This window comes from Pinus tabuliformis, chromosome 2_1, assembly GCF_031772625.1.
Source record: "Pinus tabuliformis cultivar Carrire ecotype Pingquan chromosome 2_1, CPIR1, whole genome shotgun sequence".
Classification (NCBI taxonomy): Eukaryota; Viridiplantae; Streptophyta; class Pinopsida; order Pinales; family Pinaceae; genus Pinus; species Pinus tabuliformis.
This window is the reverse complement of record NC_142299.1, coordinates 609,036,702-609,058,319: the sequence shown is the minus strand read 5'-3', so window position 1 is coordinate 609,058,319 and position 21,618 is coordinate 609,036,702. Positions and strand designations below refer to the sequence as shown.

General features: G+C 37.4%; 1 protein-coding gene across 9 annotated transcripts in view; it reads left to right on the top strand.

Moving 5' to 3' along the window:
- LOC149201974 (pre-mRNA-processing protein 40A-like) overlaps positions 1-21,618 on the top strand; it is a 441,059-nt gene that overhangs the window by 274,206 nt on the left and 145,235 nt on the right. For 7 of the 9 annotated variants that reach the window (XM_089403062.1, XM_089403058.1, XM_089403064.1 and 4 more), the window contains exons 25-27: positions 6,518-6,625; positions 6,771-6,835; positions 6,924-7,026. In XM_089403062.1, coding sequence (XP_089259188.1) covers positions 6,518-6,625; positions 6,771-6,835; positions 6,924-7,026 — 276 coding nt within the window. Of the gene's footprint in view, positions 1-6,517; positions 6,627-6,770; positions 6,836-6,923; positions 7,027-21,618 lie in introns of those variants that run through there. The other 2 variants (XR_016253884.1, XM_089403065.1) reach the window with 2 other exon arrangements.

Genomic DNA, 21,618 nt, shown 5'->3' with positions numbered 1-21,618 from the left:
TACCTTTGCATCTAAATGGGGTTTGGTCCTAATCCCACCCCCTGGTGTAGGTTGGCCCAACCAAGATGTACTATCATATATCATCAGTCAACAAAGTTTTTTAACTCTACTTCTATCTTCTCATCATCTTTCTTGTACCCAGATTCCACACCCTGCGGGGAGTTGTAATAAGTGATGCTAGTGATGATGAGTTTCTTGAGTCTGTAACAGGCCTAGGATGTTGGGACTCGATTAGAAAATGAGTACACCTTGGAGTGTTTTTTTTTATTATCTGGTTAATTATCCTTTCTTTTTCGGAGGTGGATAATTTTCTGAGTTTTTTCACTAACTTTTTACCCCAAAGCCGTGGTGATGATTTGAAGGTTGAGCCCTAACAAATCTTAGTGTCTAGAGTCGATGTATATTACCATACTAGATCAAACAAAAAATTTCGTGGAATTTGGTTAGGTCTAGGTAGTCATTTTTAAATTTTTTAGACTTTCTGCATTGCGGAAATTGCCAATAAAATTGCATTTGTAATGTAATAAGTGATGTCTAGAGAAGGTGTATGGGGTATGAGTAATGAAATTTGCACTTCTCACCCTCAATTTTCTTCTATGACACACTTTGATGGGTTAAAAATGTGTTTTGAACCCTCAAAACCCACTTTTCCTAGGTTTAGTGGGATATCAGGCAATTAATTAAGCCATAAATTAAATAAATGGAGAAAATAAATATCCACACATGCTAAATGTTGTGGAAATGAGGTGGAAAATTATGGGGGAGTTAAAGTGAAGTCCAAGGTGATGTGGACTCCTAAAATCAAGTAAAGGACATGTGCTCAAATAAAATCGAATTTCTGGCATTAAAGGAGAAAGATGCTTACTTGGAAATTCGAATTTGTGAAGTTAATGCACATTCGGAAGGATTTGGGAGAATAATTGGTGGAGATTTTTGTGGGAAATTGTCCCCACATGGGTTACCAGTACCACCCATATACTCTTGTCATTCTATCATAAAATTCGGATTTGGCCCATAAGGGAAGAAGAAAATGATGTCCACTTGCCAGAATTCGATTTTACACTTGGCATTGGAGCTCCATTCAACAAATTCGAATTTCTCTTTGGGATTGTCACCTCATGCCACTTGTTTAATCACTTCTACATTAGGATTGGCTCCAATGCCATTTGTCATTGTCATTCTTCATTGAGATTTGCTTCCAACTCTTTATACAACAGAGCCATGGGCTCTCATATTGTGTCATGTAATACGAACTATTGTGCTTAAGGCGACTCTACGGGATTGTATTCACTACTTGCAAAATAATACAACAGTCTTTGGAGTAAAGTGTGATGGTGTTCTTCTCCTTGCACGTGTGGTAAATTATTGACTTCTTGTTATGCTTCTATTTATTTACTCATGTCATTATTTCTTTAATGCTTGTTTCAAGTTATGTTAATATGCAACTATCTCATATTAGCATAAGAATTAATTATTTGTTTTAGGAAAAGAAATCTTCTAGTGGATAATAGATGTATCTCTAGGAATTCTTTCCACTGCACTTATTTAATTTCATATCGATTTAATGATTTGTGGTGAAGTTTTGTAGATGAATCATTATTTGGTCAAGCTTTTCAAGCGTGAGGGGAAATTCTCAAAGGAATCAAGCCATTCTTGTAAAATATTCAAGGAGAACCCACATGTTTTGAATTCCAAATTCTCATCTATATTTTATTTGTGTTTTGTAGGGATTCTTTCAAGTTTCTTAAAACTTTTATTTATTGCATCAAAATATCAAACTTGAAAATTTTTATTTTTTACGTATTGTACTAGATTTATCAATATTTGGCTATTTCAAAGAGCTAAGTCATGGCTAGTCAAAGAGGAGAGCTTGCTCATACTCTTTGGCCTAGTCTCTTGTAGATTATTTTTTGTGACATACTTTGTTGTTATCTTCGTCTAACATTTGAGTTATTTTTGTATCCTTTTGAGCAAGATAGTTTCTATGCTTTGGTTTGTAGACTTATTCATCTTGAAAGCATTTATAATATCTTGTGCTAACAATTTAGTGTTTCACTTTTCAAGTTTATTTTGGTTTTCCATTTGAAAGCATTTCACTTCATTTTAGGCAAAATACAATTTCATTTCTTAAAGAGCAAATACTTGGAAGGAATTGGTTGTTTATGTATTTGATGCTTATCTTATGATGGTTATTGTTCATATCAATTTTTTGTTGATAAGTCTTAAAGAGATATTCTATTTAACTCTATCAATTCTCCTAGAAACTCACATCCTTTTTAAATGAACTTTTCGTTAGGGACCACCCCCCTTAGCTAACCTAGGAGATAGCTCAAACGAAGAGAGTCGTGATTAGTGTGACAACCCCTCTTCTGAGTTCCCTGCCACCAACCACACCTTGTGGGTTGAAGGCTTTTCTCACTGACTTGTAGGTAGGTGTAGGCGGTAGGGTCAACATGCCTTAACCTCGTTCGAGACATGCGTAGAAAAGTAGACAAGACTAGATCGCTTTGATACGACTAATCCAGACATATGCAGGAGCGAAACATAATACAAATATAAACATAAACATAGAGGTGCAGTAGAAATAAATTTTCATTTCATTAATATTAAAGAAACTGAAAGATGCTTACATACAGAATGGAAATAAACTAGCTCTGGCAATGGTAACTTATCTCTGAAAAGAGATGTGGCAGCGACATGCCTCTGAACTAAGTTACAATGAGGCTCAAGGGCCTTTTTATTATTGAAGAAGGGAAACTCTAAACAACCAAAACCCTAACCCTAGGAGATGGAACGCCAAGAGTTTGTGGGCTGTGTTGGGGCTAGTTGGACAGCCAACTTTGCGGTGTCATAACTTGGTCATATGATCTTTGTTTGGTGCATACGATACCTCTTGTTAGAAAGGTCTCTTCGAGTACTATAATATTTGTGGCAGGCCCCTGCCTATGGCTATGAGCTTGCTGCGAACCTCAAAAAAATGTTGTTAAGTGGGTCAAAATAGCTTTGGAAGTTCAGGACCCGGAAAATTGCTAAAAATAGTAAATTGGGCTATAATAAAGGAAAGTTATGAAACCAACTGAAGTTCTAGGTAAAATATGGGGGTGGCCACCAATATCCACTTGAATCAAAGAAAATATGGCAAAATTATTGAGGGAATTTCTCCCTCCACGGGAAATCTTGTCACAACACCACTAAGAAAATTGGCCCTCCAAAACGTTTGCGTAGGCCTCTACACTGATGCTGCACAGAGTGTAACTCGCACTCCTAGAATATGCCTCTGAGTTTGACGTCCTACCTGTTGCTGCTTCTGGAAGTGATCCTGTAGCCCTCTGGAAAACTTTCCCAGCCTCTGGAAGCTGAATTGACCCCCTGCTCAGTTAAATAAATTTGCCACTTTGAAATTTCCTGTGTAGTCCTTGCGTAACCTCTAGTGGAATAACTCGACTTCTTGATGTTGCCTCTCTGGAACTAGAAATTTCCCTCTAGACTCACTGTCTCTGCTCCTCACTGACTCTGCATCCCCTCTGGCTCGAACATCGTCTGTTGAATCACTGCAATTGGGAAGCTCGATCTCTGCTAAGGAACTCGACCTCCAATGTGTTCTTCTCCAACCCCATCGACCTCCTCTTATAATTTCTAGTTGGATCACCAACGACCATGATTAAATCCTCGTCGATGGATGAGGTCATCTCTAAATCGATCCATGTGAATTTCTAGAGAATTCTCACCATTCTCAATTAATTCCTATTAATTAATTGATTTCCCTAAGTTAGACATAGGCATTATTTAATTATTGATCAATTATTTTTTAATTATTTCTGGGTTCTGGTGATGTCATGTGTTTTAGCTTGTCCATGATCTTTGAGACTAGAACACCATCCGATGCTATAGAAACTAACAGCAAATACCTCCCTGAGTATATGTGGGTTAACACAGGGCCTTTAGATGCCATTCTGTGATGACGCATGCTGAATTTGGGGTAGCAGCTCACCCAAACAACCCTCCACGTTAGCAGCATTCCCTTGAGACAGTAGTTAATCCAGTGTAGGAAATTAACAAGGCAATCTAGAACAGGGAAGGGTTTGTCATAAACCTTCTTGAGCAGTGTAAAGTCTTTGAAAGTAGTGGAATTTCAAATTGATCTAGCATCATAATTTCAGGGAGCTTTATTGACTAAACCATAGTTATGGTCTACTATCCTTACATGGCATATTGCTCATTGAAGGCCATTTCTTTGTCTATCTTCCTTGTGTGGGTTCATTGCTATTTTTGGAGGTCTTGTTCTACTCTAGTTAGCTGGTATCTCGAGGGACCACTTTTCCATGTTTTATATTCTTTAGATGCTCCTGGTCATCTCCTACCAACCAAGTAAGAACCGAACAACATTAGCTTGGAGGGCATCCACTAAAAGTACTTCTAGGTCACGTCGATCAATCCATTAGACATGTTGAGTCTTTGGATGGCCTTTTATGTAGAGCATTCATTGAGAAATGAGCTCATATTTAGACCTCCATACTTGTTTTGTCAGTGGATGCATGCTCTCAACATGCCCCTTGGTCAGTTTCGTTTTGGCTCATATTGGCTTCAAATGGAAGCCAAGCATCATATGTTGTTGAACATGGATTGCCAATTTTTCCATGACTAGGTTAGTGACCTTAGAGAGCACTTCATACTCCATTTCCCCAATTTATTATAAGATTAGAGGGAGGTTCTACTATCTATTCAAGGGTCTGGAGAACTCCTTTTCCACCTTCTTTCAGAATCTAGACTAGAGGTGCTTGGCTTGGTTCATGACGGAGGCCCTTGGACTCACATCCTTGGTTTGTTGAACATCTCCCTGGTCCAACATGCTAATGATGGTCATATCATTCTTCTTGACTTTTTTGTCTGAAAGGTGCACCAAGCAGTAGGCAAGAGCAACATCGCCTTTGCTTCCAAATTTGGTGGAGTGGATTCTTCTTAGCATTAACTATTGGGTCTTCAAGGAAAAGATCCAATGCTGGCCAATGTTTAAAGAGTTCTTTTCAGGTGTCATCTAATGCTTCCAGAGGGCAATTCCTAGAGCTCGATTGACCCTAAAATAGGAGATTGAGGAACATGTAGTTTCTCGACCAAAGGTAGATCAAACTTCTAAAACACCCTCTACTAGTGAGTCACCTACTTCTCTGAGACCTCTGTGAAGTTGTTGCGTCAGAGCTGGGGATAGTCCATGTCAGCAGACAATTGAGCTCCTTTAAACCTAAATGCCAAGTTACCTCTTGTAAGCATTAGCACATAACAAGCTAGTTCTGTGAGCTCATATTGCTGTTAATTAGTAATCTTTGCCTTGAAGTATATCAAATCCTAAGTTGCAGGAAACGTGGGCAGGGGGTCCGTTTCCCGAGGGGAAACGAAACGAAACTCGTTTCCCCATACCGTACGGCCTGGAAACGCGTTTTCGGCCGTACGGCCTGGAAACGCGTTTCCGGCCGTACGGCCACGTTTCCCGAAACGGAAACGTGGCCGTACGGCCGGAAACGCGTTTCCAGGCCGTACTTGCCACGTTTCCCCAAAAAAAACACTTGTTTTTAAATTTTTTTTTTTTTTTAATTTGTTTTTAATTTTTTTTAGGGTTTCCAGGTAGTTCTAGAAACCTATTCTAAAGTTATAAAAGAGCAGCTTGGCTCATTCTCTCATCACATCATTCATGCTTTATGATTGCACATATATATAATAATAATTTTTAAATATTTTTAATATATCTATATATATATATATATATATATATATATATATATATATTATTATATATATTCGCGTTTCCCCGTTTCCAAAATTTGGGGAGGTCACGTTTCGTTTCGCTTCCCGTTTCGGAAACTCGTTTCCGTTTCCCCGTTTCGTGCAACTTAGATCAAATCTTATGGTATTTGTTTCAAACTCATGCATATACTTCTTGATTATTTGAAATTGTGGGTTACTGAGCTTGTATAAAAAGTCTTCTGCAATATTTTTATGCCAGTTGAAAAAGTTGACAGTGAATGTTGACCAAGTGGATTTTTTCCTCTTTTCTTCTAGTATTTAGGAATTGGTGTGTCACTCTTGCACTGTTATGAATTACCCTACTTATGGCCTTAATAAATTTGTCTAATATTGTTGTAGTCTTTGACTCAGAATATATCAAAAGCTTATGGTTTCTGATTCAAACATACACATACTCTTGATTATATGGAATGGTAGTCTAGTGAGTTTCTTTAAAAAGCCTTCTGCAATATGTTTACAAGTGGGCAATGAATGTTTACAAGGTGGACTTTATTTTCTTTTGTATCTCTTTTCTCATTGGCCTCTTTTGGTCACATGTTGATGTTAAGAAGATTATTTTATCTCATCTTATCTCAGTGAAACAATGGACAAATTAAAACTACCCGTGGATTCCCCTTTCGAATTAACACCTTTAAATGTGTTTTAGGGTGATCTATAAAATGATAGAGATTTATGTATACTTTGTAGCTCTTTATGATCTTTTGTTTTGTATGTGCAGCTTGTTTTTGAGGAGGTAAAGGAGAGGACAAGAGATAAAGAGGAAAAAGAAGCAAAAAGAAGGCAACGGCTTGCAGATGATTTTAAAAATTTACTGCTAACGAGAAAGGTTGCTATCAATTTCCTTGATCTGATAAATTCTGACTTATATTATTGCCTTCATTCTCTCTTTTAATTCTTGATGATGATGGTTTAATCTCTCTGCTTTTTCTAGAATAATTGTTACTTAGTGCAGATCTGGCTTTTCACCACAGGAAATAAATGTTTCCTCAAGATGGGAGAATTGCAAGTCGTTCCTTGAAGACACCAGGGAGTACAGGCATGCACAAAAAAAAATAATTTTTTTGTCTACTTTTACGAATGTATGCTTTTGTGCCTGAACAAACAATCTCTCTCTATATCATCAGGGCCATCAAAGATAGCACCATCCGGAGAAATCTTTTTGATGAGTACATTGCTGATCTTCAACAAATAGAAAAGGAGAAAGAACGAGAACTTGAAAGGGAAAAGGTTTGCTATGTTACTGCCATCTGGTCGTACTGTCATAGCTCCTTTACAAGAAGTTTAATCTACTTTTATGGAAAATATCTTCTATGTTGTTTGTTGCATACCAAGTTTGCAGCTGCATGAACCTGGATTGAATGCTGATGCTTGATATGTTGAAATAGATGCAAGTGTATTTTGTCTTTGTTTTTAGTTTACTGTAAGCTTAAGCCAAGAACTGCATTCTGATATTCTGGTTTGGAGTTGTCTTTTGTTTTATGACGTATTTATATTTTCCAGTTTTGTTGTGCTGGTAGTTATATGTTAACATTTTGATTTCTATATGATCCTTACATGTAGCTGTTAGTGTGATGTTGTGAAGAGATTGAACTTTATAGTGGTATACAATGTATCATATAAATAGGAAATGACGGTGTTGTTTGTGCTTGGGTTATTATGAAGTGATTATTGGAGGAAGTTCTTGGTAAGAAAATGTGTTGGATTGACATGACTATTTAACTGTCTCAACATCCCTCCTTCCTGAAGTTTTCCATTAGAAATTTATTTGTTAGTAGGGTCATAGGTATCTGCATTAATGTGTTTGCTATTCTGTCCTCTTGCTAAAATTTATACTAAATAAATTTTAATTTGCATAATACTGTCGATAAATAGTCAATCTTGATCAATGGTGCTATAAAAGGTTAAAAGTTAAAACGTAAGAGTAAGTGAGCATTAGGCATGCAAAAGCATCTTGAAAAGAAAAACTGTGAAAGGAAAAGTTAACATTTCGGAGCAAACAAAGCAACTCATAGAAGAAGTGGGAAAGGCAAAAGGTTCAAAAGAAAAGGTGGGCTTAATGAGATGAGAGTCATCATCTGAAAGCTACAGGTACAACATGGATAACAAGTAGAAAGAAGTTCTGAACCGATGTCGGAGAATTTGGACTCAGCAAAACTTTGACAATGGTGTGGAATTTTTTACTCTAGTGAAACTTATTGAGGTTTTTGGATTGATTTCTGTCAAGAAGTTAATTTTTACTGCCCGGTCCCCTTTGATGATGGGTGAATGGTCCTCCTATAAATTCAGAAATAAACTTTTGGACGGCTGTTCAATCCAAAGCACTCACTAACAATATGCCTAGCTGCAGAAGATAACACTATTCTGTCTAGAAAAATTCAATGGAAAGTTGGAAAAGTTGATAAAAATCGCCAAGCAATAGAAGAAATATCATATTGGAAAAATTTGCCTTTCAAGCTGTGTTACCGTATCCATGGGGTGTTGATGCTGGATGCATGGATCTAGTTTGAATATGAATACAGATACAGATCCACCTAGATTTACATATGATCTCAGGTTGACCATGTAAATGGATCCTTCAAACCCGGAAATGGATCCCATGCTGCCGAAACAGATCCTATGCTAGCTATGCGTCACACGTCGGATCCCAGGCAAATAATATCAGAATTTTTGGTTTATTTTTCATTTTTAAGGATATTTGCCACCTGTCTGAACCGTAAAAGGTGAATATTCTATTTAGATTTTTAGTTAAACTATTTATTATTTATCTGCAGGTTGTATGGTTGTTTAAGCAAGTTACTAATTACCTGTAGGTTGTATAGCAAATGATAATGCTACTAGGAAAGGTCTGACACATCAAAATTTTAATTTTCAATTTTTGATAATGCTAACTGGAAAGTTTTGAGATGATACATAGAGAATAATATATAGTGTACAACGGATGGCTGTGTCATTAATAATTTAATTATATCAATCCCATCCAAGTCTAGGTGAAGAGCCCTCTTAGAACAATTTGATACATAGACTATAGCATGTTCTCAAACAGTGTAAAATATTCATTTACCATTGTAATTAGTTGGGGATTTTTATATTTTAACACAAATTTCAAAGAAGATGACAGGTTGATCATGATATACAGTCAAAATATTCAGATGATAAGCATCTAGAGTCTAGACCCATTTTTGGATATGTGGTGAGACATAATCTACATCCCCATATCAATAGAATGATTATTGATGAGACACATAATTTTGTGTTCACTGTTATCCTTTTTGTATAAAGCATGATGCATCATGATTTCAGTCTTCAGATATAAATTATCTAATGATTTCAGTTCTGATGTTGTGATTCATGAATGGTTTCAAATTTTAACTTTGAATATGTTTTTGAATATATATATATATATATATATATATATATATATGGAGTTCCCTCACCATATCTGCATCCTGGCTTTTCAAAAATCTGGTGGATCTGTATCCATTTTGATTTCCTGGTAACTTAGCTTTCAACTGACTTTTATGCTGTAATTGTTTATTTTTCGAAAAAGCTTCCAAAATTGGCAAAAGCTTTGAATGAAATGCATTTTTTTGCAGAATACAAAAAAATTCAATAATATTGTGGGTTGACTAATTTCAGGTAGTATTTTGTGATTAATTGGAAGTTATGCAACATGGCTCTAAATGAAGAATGTTGTCATTGTTATCACCTAGAAATGCCATTGTTAAAAAGACCCAAAGGCGTCCAGATAACTCTAGTAAAAAATCCAACATCACTTTGCTCAATCCCTCTTGCTTTGGGGTGGGTCTTTGTGAAGGGGTGAATGCCTAGATGATTTGAGATTTCAATTATGTACTTAAATCATAATTGAATGTAGTTGATTAGATAAGTTGAAAAAAACATAGTTTTGTTGATTTTTGTACAAATGTATGAGAAATGATAAATATAAATGTGAACATCATGTCTGCTTCAAAAGAGGGAATTTCAATTTTTGAAATCTAAATTTTATGTCTCCAAAAGTCAAGTCGAACCTCCAAGAAGAACAAGTCGGCTCAGCGCAATAGACACTAGTTCGGGCTCTTTTAACTAATATATAAAGGCCATTTGACCTCCTATTTTTCTGTTCACAGGTGTGGGATGAAAAGGACAAAAACTAAGGCGGAATAAAGGACGAAATCTGAGGACCAACTTCCTTTAAAGAAGTTCCTTCTCATGATGAATGGAAAGAAGCAATGCAGAAAGAGTATGATGCTCTTATAAAGAATGGAACCTGAAAGTTCGTGGACCCTCCATTTGGAACCAAACTGATTGGCTGCAAGTGGGTCTTTAAGAACAAGTATAAATCAGATGGCTCACTTGACAAACACAAAGCAAGGCTCGTGGCGAAAGGATTTGCATAGAAAGAAGGGGTCGATTATGACGAGACTTTTACACCCGCAACAAAATGGGATACCATCCAGACTATCTTTGCCTTGGTAGTTCAATGGATGGAAAATCCATCAAATGGACGTAAAAACTGCCTTCTTGAATGGAGATATGAAAGAAAATGTTTTTATGTCTCAACCACAAAGTTTTATTGTTACGGGACAAGAGCACAAAGTATATAAGCTTATCAAATCCTTTTATGGCCTCAAGAAAGCACTGCGAGCCTAGTATGAGAAATTGATTGAGCATCTTCTGAGCCTAAATTTCAAACACTATGATCTTGATGATGCAACTTTATTCGTCAAGAAAGATGGCAAAACTGTTGTCTATCTTGTGTAGAGAAATCTATAGGGAAATGAGTAGGATGATTTCTCTTTAGCTTGATAACTGCTTGTGAAGTCTTTTTACTTTTTGTTACTTATTAGCTTCTTCATGTATTATTATGTTATTCTTATCATCAAACAACTACCAAAACAAGAAGATCAACAATACACAAGAACACAGGATATAGGCTGCAAGTCAGTGCCTATTATACACTGGAGTGGCACTTGATGATTATATGAAGACTCCATGCCCAACGATGTACCAAAAGACAGTTGTACCATCAGATATCATCAGATTACCAGAGTTTTTGAACTCTACTTCTACTTCTCATCATTTTCTCTTGTACCCAGATTCTACACCTTACGAGGAATTGTAATAAGTGATGCTAGTAATGATGAGTTTTGAGTCTATAACAAGCCTAGGTAGCTTGAGACTTTGCCAACAAGTGAGTATTACTTGGGAGATTTTTTTTCACTTAGGTAATTATCATCTCCCTACCATAACTTAATAATTAATCGAGTTTTTTCCTGCAAATATACCCCATAGCCAGAGTACAAATTGATGGTGATGTGAGAAGTTCTAAACTGAAATTCTATCACTAGAGCAACTGATTTATTTCACCTACTTATTATTCTCAATAAGTTATTTACGAAATTCCTTCAACAAATATTAAAATAAATTCTACTGCAGTTATCACACAATTACCTAGAGAAAAATACATGCACAAGAATCAATCACATCGACATAGTTATTTTTGGACAATTGTCCCTGAAAAACCCAATGTGGAAAAACCGGTGTAGCAGATGAGGGCTTTATTAATCTTCAACAAAAACTATTTTTACAAGTAATGATTTTACAGAGAAATTGAAAGAAAACATTTGAGACTTTCTCTTTGAGACCATCTGACACTTTGGAAACCCTTCTCCCACTTCTGCGTCACCTCTGCGTCACTCTGATTGACCTAGCATGGCTCTGCTTCCCTTTGCATCAACGTGTGTAGGCTCTGCGTCTCTCCTTTGGACTGCATCTCTCTTTCTATGCTGTCTTCCACTTCCCCTGCGTCACCTCCTCCTCGATCACTACCTGTTGCTGAAGCCCTCCTCTTCCTCCACCCTACAACTCCCTCTGAAATCGATCTCCTCTTCCTTGAGATACTGAGTATTTTCTGGTGTGTCTCCAAATGACCTTCAAGTCTTCTCTTATACTTTTCCTGTTAATGAATCAACGACCGAGATTAAGTCCCTAATCAACGGCTAAGATTAAAACAAACTTGATCCTCGTCTCTTAGAAGCTTCTCATCCTTATATTTATTAATACCCATTAATATTTTTATTTTCCTAAGTTTAGACTTAGGAACCCATTAAAAATATTAATTATTTTAATAACTCCTCATCTGGATGGAATTTCTTAAAACGATTTCTGGGTCTTGGAGATCTCATGTGCCTTAGCCTCTGCTCCAAATTTCAAGGCTAGAGCACATCCTATGCTACCAACAATCAATACTCCCTCTTAGCGAGGAATGTGCTCTAGTAATGTTGCACTATAGAAACATCACATTGATCTTCCGCATCGGTACTTGTGTTGATGCTTGGCTTGTTGCCTCACATCCCCTACACTACTGCTTCCTGTACTACTGCCCATGACACTACCATTGCCATTGCTGCTCCTATACTGCAGCTCCCTCTCAAACTGCTGCATCATGTTGACCATAGCACTACCACTGCTAACTGTGACACTGCAACTTATGATACTTATCCATTATTGAAATGGATTCTTTACCATCCCATATTCTCCCTGAAATGAACAAACTTTGTTCTTCCTAGAGCCTTGGTGAGGATGTTTGCCACCTGTTCTCCTGTAGGAGTGTACCTCAACTGTACTGCCCCTTGTTGGACATAGTCTTTTGACAAAGTGAAACCTGATATCAATGTGCTTCGACCGATCATGAAATACTGGATTCTCAAAGAACTTTATGCAACTCTGATTATCACACATGATCCTAGTCGTTTCCATCCTTCTCCTGAATAGATTCACAAGCAATTTCATCAACCATATGGCTTCGCTTGAAGCTGTGCTACCTGCTATATATTCTGCTTCAGCTGAGCTTAGAGCCATAGATTTTTGTTTCCTACTGCACTAGGAGGTCATTCCTGATCCAATGTTGAAACAGTACCCAATTGTACTTTTCCAATCTACTGAACTTACAACCCAATTTGCGACAGCGAACCCACTCAGCTTGATGTCATTGCCTTTGGTGTACAATAGTCCATGCTCGATTGTTCCTTGTATATACCTGAGAACATGTTTGGCTGCTGCCCAGTGCGCCCTCTTAGGTTCTACCATGAACTGATTGAGGGTGTTGACAACGTAACAAATGTCTGGACTGGTATTGGCCAGATACATCAGGGACCCTATTACCTTTGGTGTACAATAGTCCATGCTCGATTGTTCCTTGTATATACCTGAGAACATGTTTGGCTGTTGCCTAGTGCGCCCTCTTAGGTTCTACCATGAACTGATTGAGGGTGTTGACAACGTAACAAATGTCTGGGCTGGCATTGACCAGATACATCAGGGACCCTATAAGCTGCGTGTATAAGGTCATCAATCATCTTCCAGTTGGTGATCATTGGAGTAGCCATAGGTCTACAGTCCTGCATCCTAAATCTCTTCAAGATTTTTGTAGCATTTCTCCCTTGTCCCAGGAAGATCTCACCCTTCTGCTACCAAACTTCCAACCCCAGAAAATAATGCATCTATCCCAAATCCTTCATGTCGAATTCCGTGACTACATTCTTCTTGCAGTCTTTGATGAGTTTGGATGATCCTGTTAGGAAGAGATCATCCACATATAACACTAGGATTAGAGGCTCATTCTCTACAACCAGATAGTAGAGATTAGGGTTTGCGTCACTCTTGACGAATCCCATCTTCTGCAAGTAGCCATCAATTCGACCGTACCATGCCCTAGGTGCCTGTTTCATTCCATACAAGGCTTTTTTTAATCTGCATACATGAGATTTCTTCTCATGTGTCTCAAAACCTTTTGGTTGTTCGATGTATACTTCCTCTTCTATTACCCCGTTCAAGAATGCTATCTTGACATCCATCTGATGAATCTCCCACCCCATCTGTGTTGTAAGAGATATCACGGTCCTAATAGAAGTATACCTAGCTACTGGGGCGAAAGTTTCTTCGTAGTCTATCCCTTCCTTCTAAGCATACGCTTTAGCCACAAAACTGGCTTTGTATTTCTCCACACTGTCGTCTGCAGCGTATTTGACCTTGTAGATCCATCTCGAACCTGTCACTAATCTGTCCTGAGGCCTAGGTACCACTTCCCAGACATCATTGACCATTATAGAGCTGTATTCCTCCACCATAACATCCATACTTGATGTTGAATGGCCTCCTGAAAATTAGAAGGTTCCCGAACCTTAGTTACTAAGGCCTAGTTTCTGTCCCGCTGTCTTCACTCCCTTTTACTATTCTTGGGTGCACCAATGAAGTCTTCTACATCCCGTAGAATCTGTTGGAGTTCTCGGCTCGTTCTTCCACTGGTAGTAGGTACATCTATCAACTCCTCTTCTTCCTAAAATTCCTCCTGTTTTGAAACCTTGTCTTCAGGAGGATTTCTAGTACCAGTTTTCGGTGTTTGAAGTGGTTTGACCAACGGCTCGTCTTTCGTCTACTCCTCGGAAGGCATTTCTCGGGATTTTCTAAAAGCTCTATCCTGTATGAACTTTACATCCCGCCGAACTACTACCTTCCTACTTTTTGGAAGATAGACTCTATATGCCTTAGCCTTCTCGCTATATCCCATAAGATATCCTTTCTCAGCAGTAGTGTTACTTGTGAACGGGAGCGGGAGCGACATTTTCAGAAGCTCCCGGTTTGGGAGCGAATCCCAAGGTGTTATATATATATATATTTTGATACATATATGTCAACAAAAACATGTAGAATGATGAATTAGATATAAAAAACATAAAAAAACATAGATTGAACCATATAACAACAATCATCTAGAAGTTATAATCTTCATCAACCACATCCACAAGTTAGTAACATAGTAACATACAACATATTGAGTCTCATGATTCATCAATCTTAAAGTTTCAAGCTTTCAAAATTCAATATATAACATTTATCATCATTGATCACCAAATTTGTACTTGTAAGCTAAGTGTAAACATTACAACAAATAATAATATTTAACATGAAATGAAATGTTATAAAATGAAATGAAACAACTTTCAAGTTTCACAAAGCATTATATTCATAATTAATTACCAATGAGTTATAATTGCCAACTTCAAACTTCAAACTTAAATTGTCATATATTGTTTAAAAAAATATCATAATAAATATGAAAGAGTCAATAGTTATAAAAACTACTAGAAACTAGAAAAGACAAGTAAATCTATTATCTATTGCTTATGCTTGGGCCTCTTGCCACCACGAGAAATGTCTAATTTTTTAGTCTTGTTGGAAAATCAAGATCTTTGTCATTAATATCACCCTCTAAGCATTAATATCCAGAGGTATCTTTGTCATTACCTCTGTATCTGTATAGGGATCTTTGTCATTAATATCACCCTCTAAGCATTAACATAAGATAGAAAAAGCATAGCATGTCAAGTCAAGATTTTGTTTGAGTGATGCGTACATTTTTAGGAGGGTCATGATAGAGGAGTTCAACAACCAATGTCACTAACATCAAGGTACATAGAGGGATTGGTGCTCTTTATTAAATACGAGTTCCATACCCTAATACATGACAAAATTCAATGGAAACATTGCAATCCCCCAATCTTGAAAAACTGATAAGTCTGCTGGATTGTGAATGAAATTTAAAATTTTAATTTCTCCATATGAAATCCAATGAGGTCAGAACCACTCTCAAACATCTTGAGTCATTTGCAGGGAGCGTTTTTTTTAGGGAGCGCACTCTTGAGGCGCTCCGAATCCGCTCTCGCTCATAACCCTGCTCAGCAGTTTGATCTAATTTCTTTCTCTTCTCTTCGGGTATACGACAATATGCTAAACTCCCAAATATATTGAAATGACTAACTTCAGGTGTCATCCCAGTGAAGACCTTCTCCGGAGTGATTTTGCCGAATGCCCTGTGAGGAGTCTTGTTCTGGACATAAACTACCGTGCTGCATGCTTCTGCCCACTTGAATTTAGGCATATCTTGATCATACAACATTGCCCTAGCTGCTTCCACAATAGTCCTGTTTTTCCTTTCTTCTACTCCATTCTGCTCCGGATTGTAGGGAGCTATCCACTCTCTTCTGATGCCTTCCTTAGCGCAAAAATCGGTGAAGTCCTTGTCAACATACTCTCCACCATTGTCCGAGCGCAACACTTTTATCTTCTTTCCTGTCAGATTCTCCGTTAGAGCCTTGAATTCTTTGAATCAATCGAAAACCTCATCCTTGGTTTTCAGAAAGTAGATCCAAGTCTTCCTGGAATGGTCATCGATGAAGGTGACGAAGTATTCAGCACCACTAAGAGCTTTTGTGGACATCGATCCGCAGATGTCTGAGTGTATCAATCCTAGCACACTCTTCGCCCTATTGTTACTTCTGGAAAACGCAGCTTTGGCATACTTTCCCAGAGCGTACCCTCTACATACATCATCTCGTTTAGTACTTAGTTCTGGAACTCCTGATACTGTTTTCCTGAGAATTCTCAGAGCCCCATGGTGTAAGTGTCCCATCCTCCTGTGCCATAGCTCATTCAAGTCTTTGTCTCCATTACTGCCTATCAGTGCCATTGGTGATTCTAGCTGTAACCTGTACAACCTATTACTTCTGATTCCAATCTGAGCCTTCTTTTTCCAACTTGGGTGTTTGACATATACTTTCTCCTTAATGAAGAAAATGTCATAGCCCTTGTTTTGAAGTTGAGATACGGAAAGTAAGTTCATCCCCAATCCTGGCACATGCAGCACATTGGTTGCCCGAAGTCACTCTCCTGCTTCAGTTTGAAAAACTATGGTACCTCTTCCTACTGGAGTACACTTTGCCTTATTCCCCATGGTGATCTGAAAATTCATTCTTTCTTCCTGATAATTTGAAAAACATTCTTGGATTCTTGTCATATGCCAGGAAGCTCCACTGTCTATATACCAAACCTCCGAGGAGGCAGAGCTTGCAAGGCAAGCGGCTTCTTCTTCCAATCTGGAAGCTAACTTTGAATATTCGTCCCTTGTGCATTCTTCTGGAAATATGTGTCAGTCCCCTTCAGTGGATGCCTTTGCATCATGCTCTTGACCCATAATCGATTTTCCTTTCCTGTTGTCGAATCTCTGCTCTGATACCATATGAGAATTTCTATACTGAAATTCTATCACTACGGCAACTGATTTATTTCACTTACTTATTATTCTCAATAAGTTATTTACAAAATTCCTTCAACAAATATTAAAATAAATTCTATTGCAGTTATCACACAATTACCCAAAGAAAAATACATGCATAAGAATCAATCACATCGACATGGAAATGATTTGGAAATTATCCTAAGTCAAAGAGTTGAGTCAAGGGACATGTGGATGATGACTGAGCACCTTACATCATAAATACACCAATATCTCATAAAATCGAATTTCCTGGAGTTAATGCAGTAGTTGCACATGTGGAAAATGAAATTATTTGGAAGAGCTCATGCACTAGAGGAATATTCGATGGAATATTTGGATTGAGGATTTCATGGGGACTTCTCTCACTGTTAGCTTAAATGCTTCTACACTTAGCACTTCACTTTTGAGGATTATGAGTTTCTCTTGGAGGAGATCAAACAGTTCCTGGGATCTATGCACAGTTCCTGGGATCTACGCAAAGCATCTTTGGGATCATCATCTGAGGTCAACATTTGGTTCGAGCTTGGATGGTTTGATTGGAGTGATCTCATTGCTTTGGTTCACTCATAGATATGTTTAGTATGCCATATAGAGAATTCGATTTTCCTTGGGTGCCACATATGGAATTTGATTTGCCTTTGTGTCTCTATCATCTCCACTTGGAACTTGACTTGCTCTTTTTTGGGATTTGCTCCAAGTTCAGTTCTCACATGCATTTTTCTTTGGGATTTTCTCCCAACTTTCTATATAATAGAGCCATGGGCTGTCATATGGAAGGATATTATGATCTATTGGGCTTGAGGAAACTTTGCCATTTTGTACTTGCATACTTTTCTTAATATAATCAAGACTTTGGGGTTATTTGGTTGGTGTTCTCTTGGTGTTATGAAGTGATGTCATTTCATGCTATTGTGTTTAATTTATTTTGTATATTGAATTGATATTAGTTTATGCTTGGATTGATGTGTGCAAACTATCTTGCACATATCATTGATTTAATGTAGTATTTTAGGAATAAGATTGCCAATTCATTTTATGATGAATGTTTGGTTTATCTTATTCATTATATTGCTTTAATCTTTTTGTAAACTAATACGTGTTGAAGTGTGTAGGAAAATTATTTTATATTGTATGCAGGAATCCATCTAGAAGTGGTAGAAATCTCAATTAGATCAATTCACTCTTAGAGTCAAAGCGATTTAAGACTCAATCATTTTTTCACTCCAAGTCTTCCGTCCAACGAAGAGCAAGAGGGAGTTTGCTTATTCTATAACTACTTGATTATCTATTTAAATTTAAAATACTTCTTTGATTCTAGCTCTTTCAAAGTTATATCTACTATTCAAGAGTCATTTCTAAAGCTAAACAAGTATGTGGTTTCACTCCCATTACTTGAGCTAGTATTTTGTATATTGAATTGTAGTTTAATTTTGGTTACTTTTTCCTAGTTTCACATTGACAATTGGTTTTGTTTTGCAGGCCATAGACTTGAGCATTGGGCAACAAGGAGCTTGAGGAGAAACATTGAGAAACTACTCACTCGTGTGTATGCAGGACCCCCTCACACTATTCAATGATTGATTTCTAGGGAGGTTGTAAGCATTTGAGGGAGAACTGCAAACTCATCTAGGCTGTGGGCCTTTTGAGCCTTGTAAATCTCTTTTGGAAAGTTTTTTCAATCTTCAAGCTTCTTGTTATATTTTTGGGAGAGTCTAGCTTTGTTAAATTCCAATCTTTGTAAGGATCTCTCTCATATTGTGGGCAACCCTCTTAGAGGCATTTTTACCCATTTCAAGCGCTAATAAAAGATAAATTTTTTGTTTGAGGGAGCTTGGGATTTTTCCCATGGCATCCCCCTTCCTCACTTAGAAGAGGGATTCTTGTGGGTGGACTAATTTTGCTTCTAGTTTTTCTTAGCTTTCTAGCACTTAATTTCATTTTGTGCATGCTTAAAATTAACACATTTCACTCCACATGCAATTTTTCCTAATCTTGTATTTAAATTCTCACATGCATAAGCTTCAAACTTGTAAACTTGAACAAATCTTATCTCATGTGTAAACACTTCATACTTTGGCAAGTTTTAATTGTTTCATAATTTCTTCAAGTACATGTTTCATTACTTGGTCAATTTATGTTATATGCAGTGTTTTTAAAACCGTTTTTAAAAAGCGGTTACCGGTCAAACCGGTCGGTTAGCAAGGCTGCCGGTCGGAACCGGCCAAAAAAACCCGGTTTGATAGGGCATTTCGCCATTTTTTAGCCCTAACCGGTGAAAACCGGCCGGTTTAGGATGGAACCGGCTGGTTTTAGGCACGCCCAGTGAAACATGCAAAAAAGTGGATTTTGACTGTGGTTTAGGGGTTTTGGGGGGAAGTAAAGGTGTTTTCCCTCCAAAAGGCTATATAAGTGAATGTAAGGGTATATAAATGAATGTAGGCTGTCTGAAAATAGAACCAGCCCAAAACACCATAGAACCAATACCAACACAATTACACAACAAAGAAAGGGGGGCTTCTTGAGGAAATCTAAAAGAGAGACCGTTGAATTAGTATGGTCAACTATAGGAGCACCAAGCAGCAAGATCTGTTGATGAGAATAACACTGCCACTGAAAGTACATCCGAGAGAAACCAAGAGAATGATCTTGTAAATAGTATGTCCAAGAAGGAAAAACATCAGTGTGGAAGAGAACGATCCACACAAAAAGCTAATCCATTTTTAAAAATCTCAGAAGATGATAAGTCCTACAGAGCTTAGTAGAAACTTCAGCAAAAGCATTAAGAGGAGTCCCCCTTTTCAAACAACCAGCCATACGTGTGAGAGAGGTGGAGTCAGTACCAGGAATATCATCTTCTAAAGTTGTTACAGCCCAATCTGAAAATTAACTGTCATAGAAATAGTCCATCCAGTCCAACAAGAGGTCAGTCTCTTTGAAGACTTCAAGACAGCCTGCTAAAATGTTGCTAGAAGGAGGGTTTGAAACCCTACAATAAATACAATCTAGAAAACCTAGTTGCACAAACATTAGGGAAAATGCCACTAGTCAACAGTCTCTTGAGTCACTTGTATAACACAAAAAATTATGCTGCCAAACAATCCATCAGATCAAGTATCAGTCTTCAGAGGTGGATCCAGTTCAACAAAAGGTCAGTCTTTGTGAAGACTTCAAAAGAGCCTGGTAAAAGGGCCAGAAAGAGGGTTTGAAACCCTACAATAAAGACAATCTAGAAAGCCTAGTTGCACAACCATTAGGGAAAATGCCATTAGTCAATAGTGTCTTGGGTCAATTGTATAACACAAAAAATTATGCTGCCAAACAATCCATCAGATCAAATATCAGAGGTGGACCCACCTAGTGGCTCTAAAGAAGAAATTTTAGTATTGACTGTTGGCTTAAACAAAAAGAAAGATATGGTGCACCTTAGAAGAGCAGCAAAAGAATACTTGTAGATTCCAACAGTACCCATAACTGTATAGACATCAACTAAGCTAAGCAACTGAACCTAATTGTGTACCCCACTCCATAGTTAAAATCATTGATCGATAAAAGGTCAAGACAGTAAAAAGATTCCATAAAGTCATGGTTCAAATACAAGAATTGGAACATTTAACACAACTCTATGCTCTTCAGCTCAATGAGATGGGTAGGGTACTAGGTGTTGAATAGTTGATGCAGTGGGGTGCTTATAACATTAACCTTGAAGAATAGTTCAAGTAATTTAACTAGAAAAGACAACATTATGAACTATATGGGTTGAAAGTTCCCATCACAAATGATCTACAACTAATAGAAAGGGGGCAAGAAACACAGACAAACATATAACCGCAAAGAAAGTATGTTACCATGGACTATCAAGGTTTCACATTGAATAACTAGGCCAAAAGACTTTAGAATATGATGTGCACACTGCAAAGGAACCTCACCATCACTCAAATCAAGAACTGAGTCAAACTCCCACAACCAAATAAAGATGATGCTACCAAGAAAGCATGCTCAGCAAGAGAAAGTCTCATTTACTATGCTTTGAGGACAAAACATTCTTAAGAGGGTGGCAATGTAGTAGGAACAGTACTAATTATGCCAATGAAAGGTCAATGGCCACACACCTCGTGACCAATCACTGTATATCTATACACAGTCAAGAGGCCCAATGTTGATATCATTCTTAATAAATTCTTATCAATCAATCATTATCCAGTGTTTTAATTTACAATTGCAGATATACTCTATCAATCTTACTAATAAACAAGGACTATTTATTCCAGTCTCCATCCATGAGGTGGTTATGGGACCCCACATCAGTGCTTACAACAACCTTAGTCACCTAAACTAATTTAAAATAATGGTCAGCTCTTAAACCATAGCAATATAAGTAATGACGGTGCAAAAAGGCGGATTTTGACTGTGGTTTAGGGGTTTTGGGGGGGAAGTAAAGGTGTTTTGATATATTCACCTTTACATGGTATATAAATGAGAAAACTTTGCATATTTTGTCTCTATTGGCTTGGAATCATGGTTTTACATCTTAAAAATAGTTTTGTTTCATTAAAAATTAATTATTTAATGTATTTTTTTAAAACCGGTTCGTTTAGACCAAACCAGTCCCGGTTAGACCGGTTCCGGTCGGTAAACCGGTTCATTAGGTGGACCGGTCCGGTGGCCGGTTCCGGTTTTAAAAACATTGGTTATATGTCATGGAA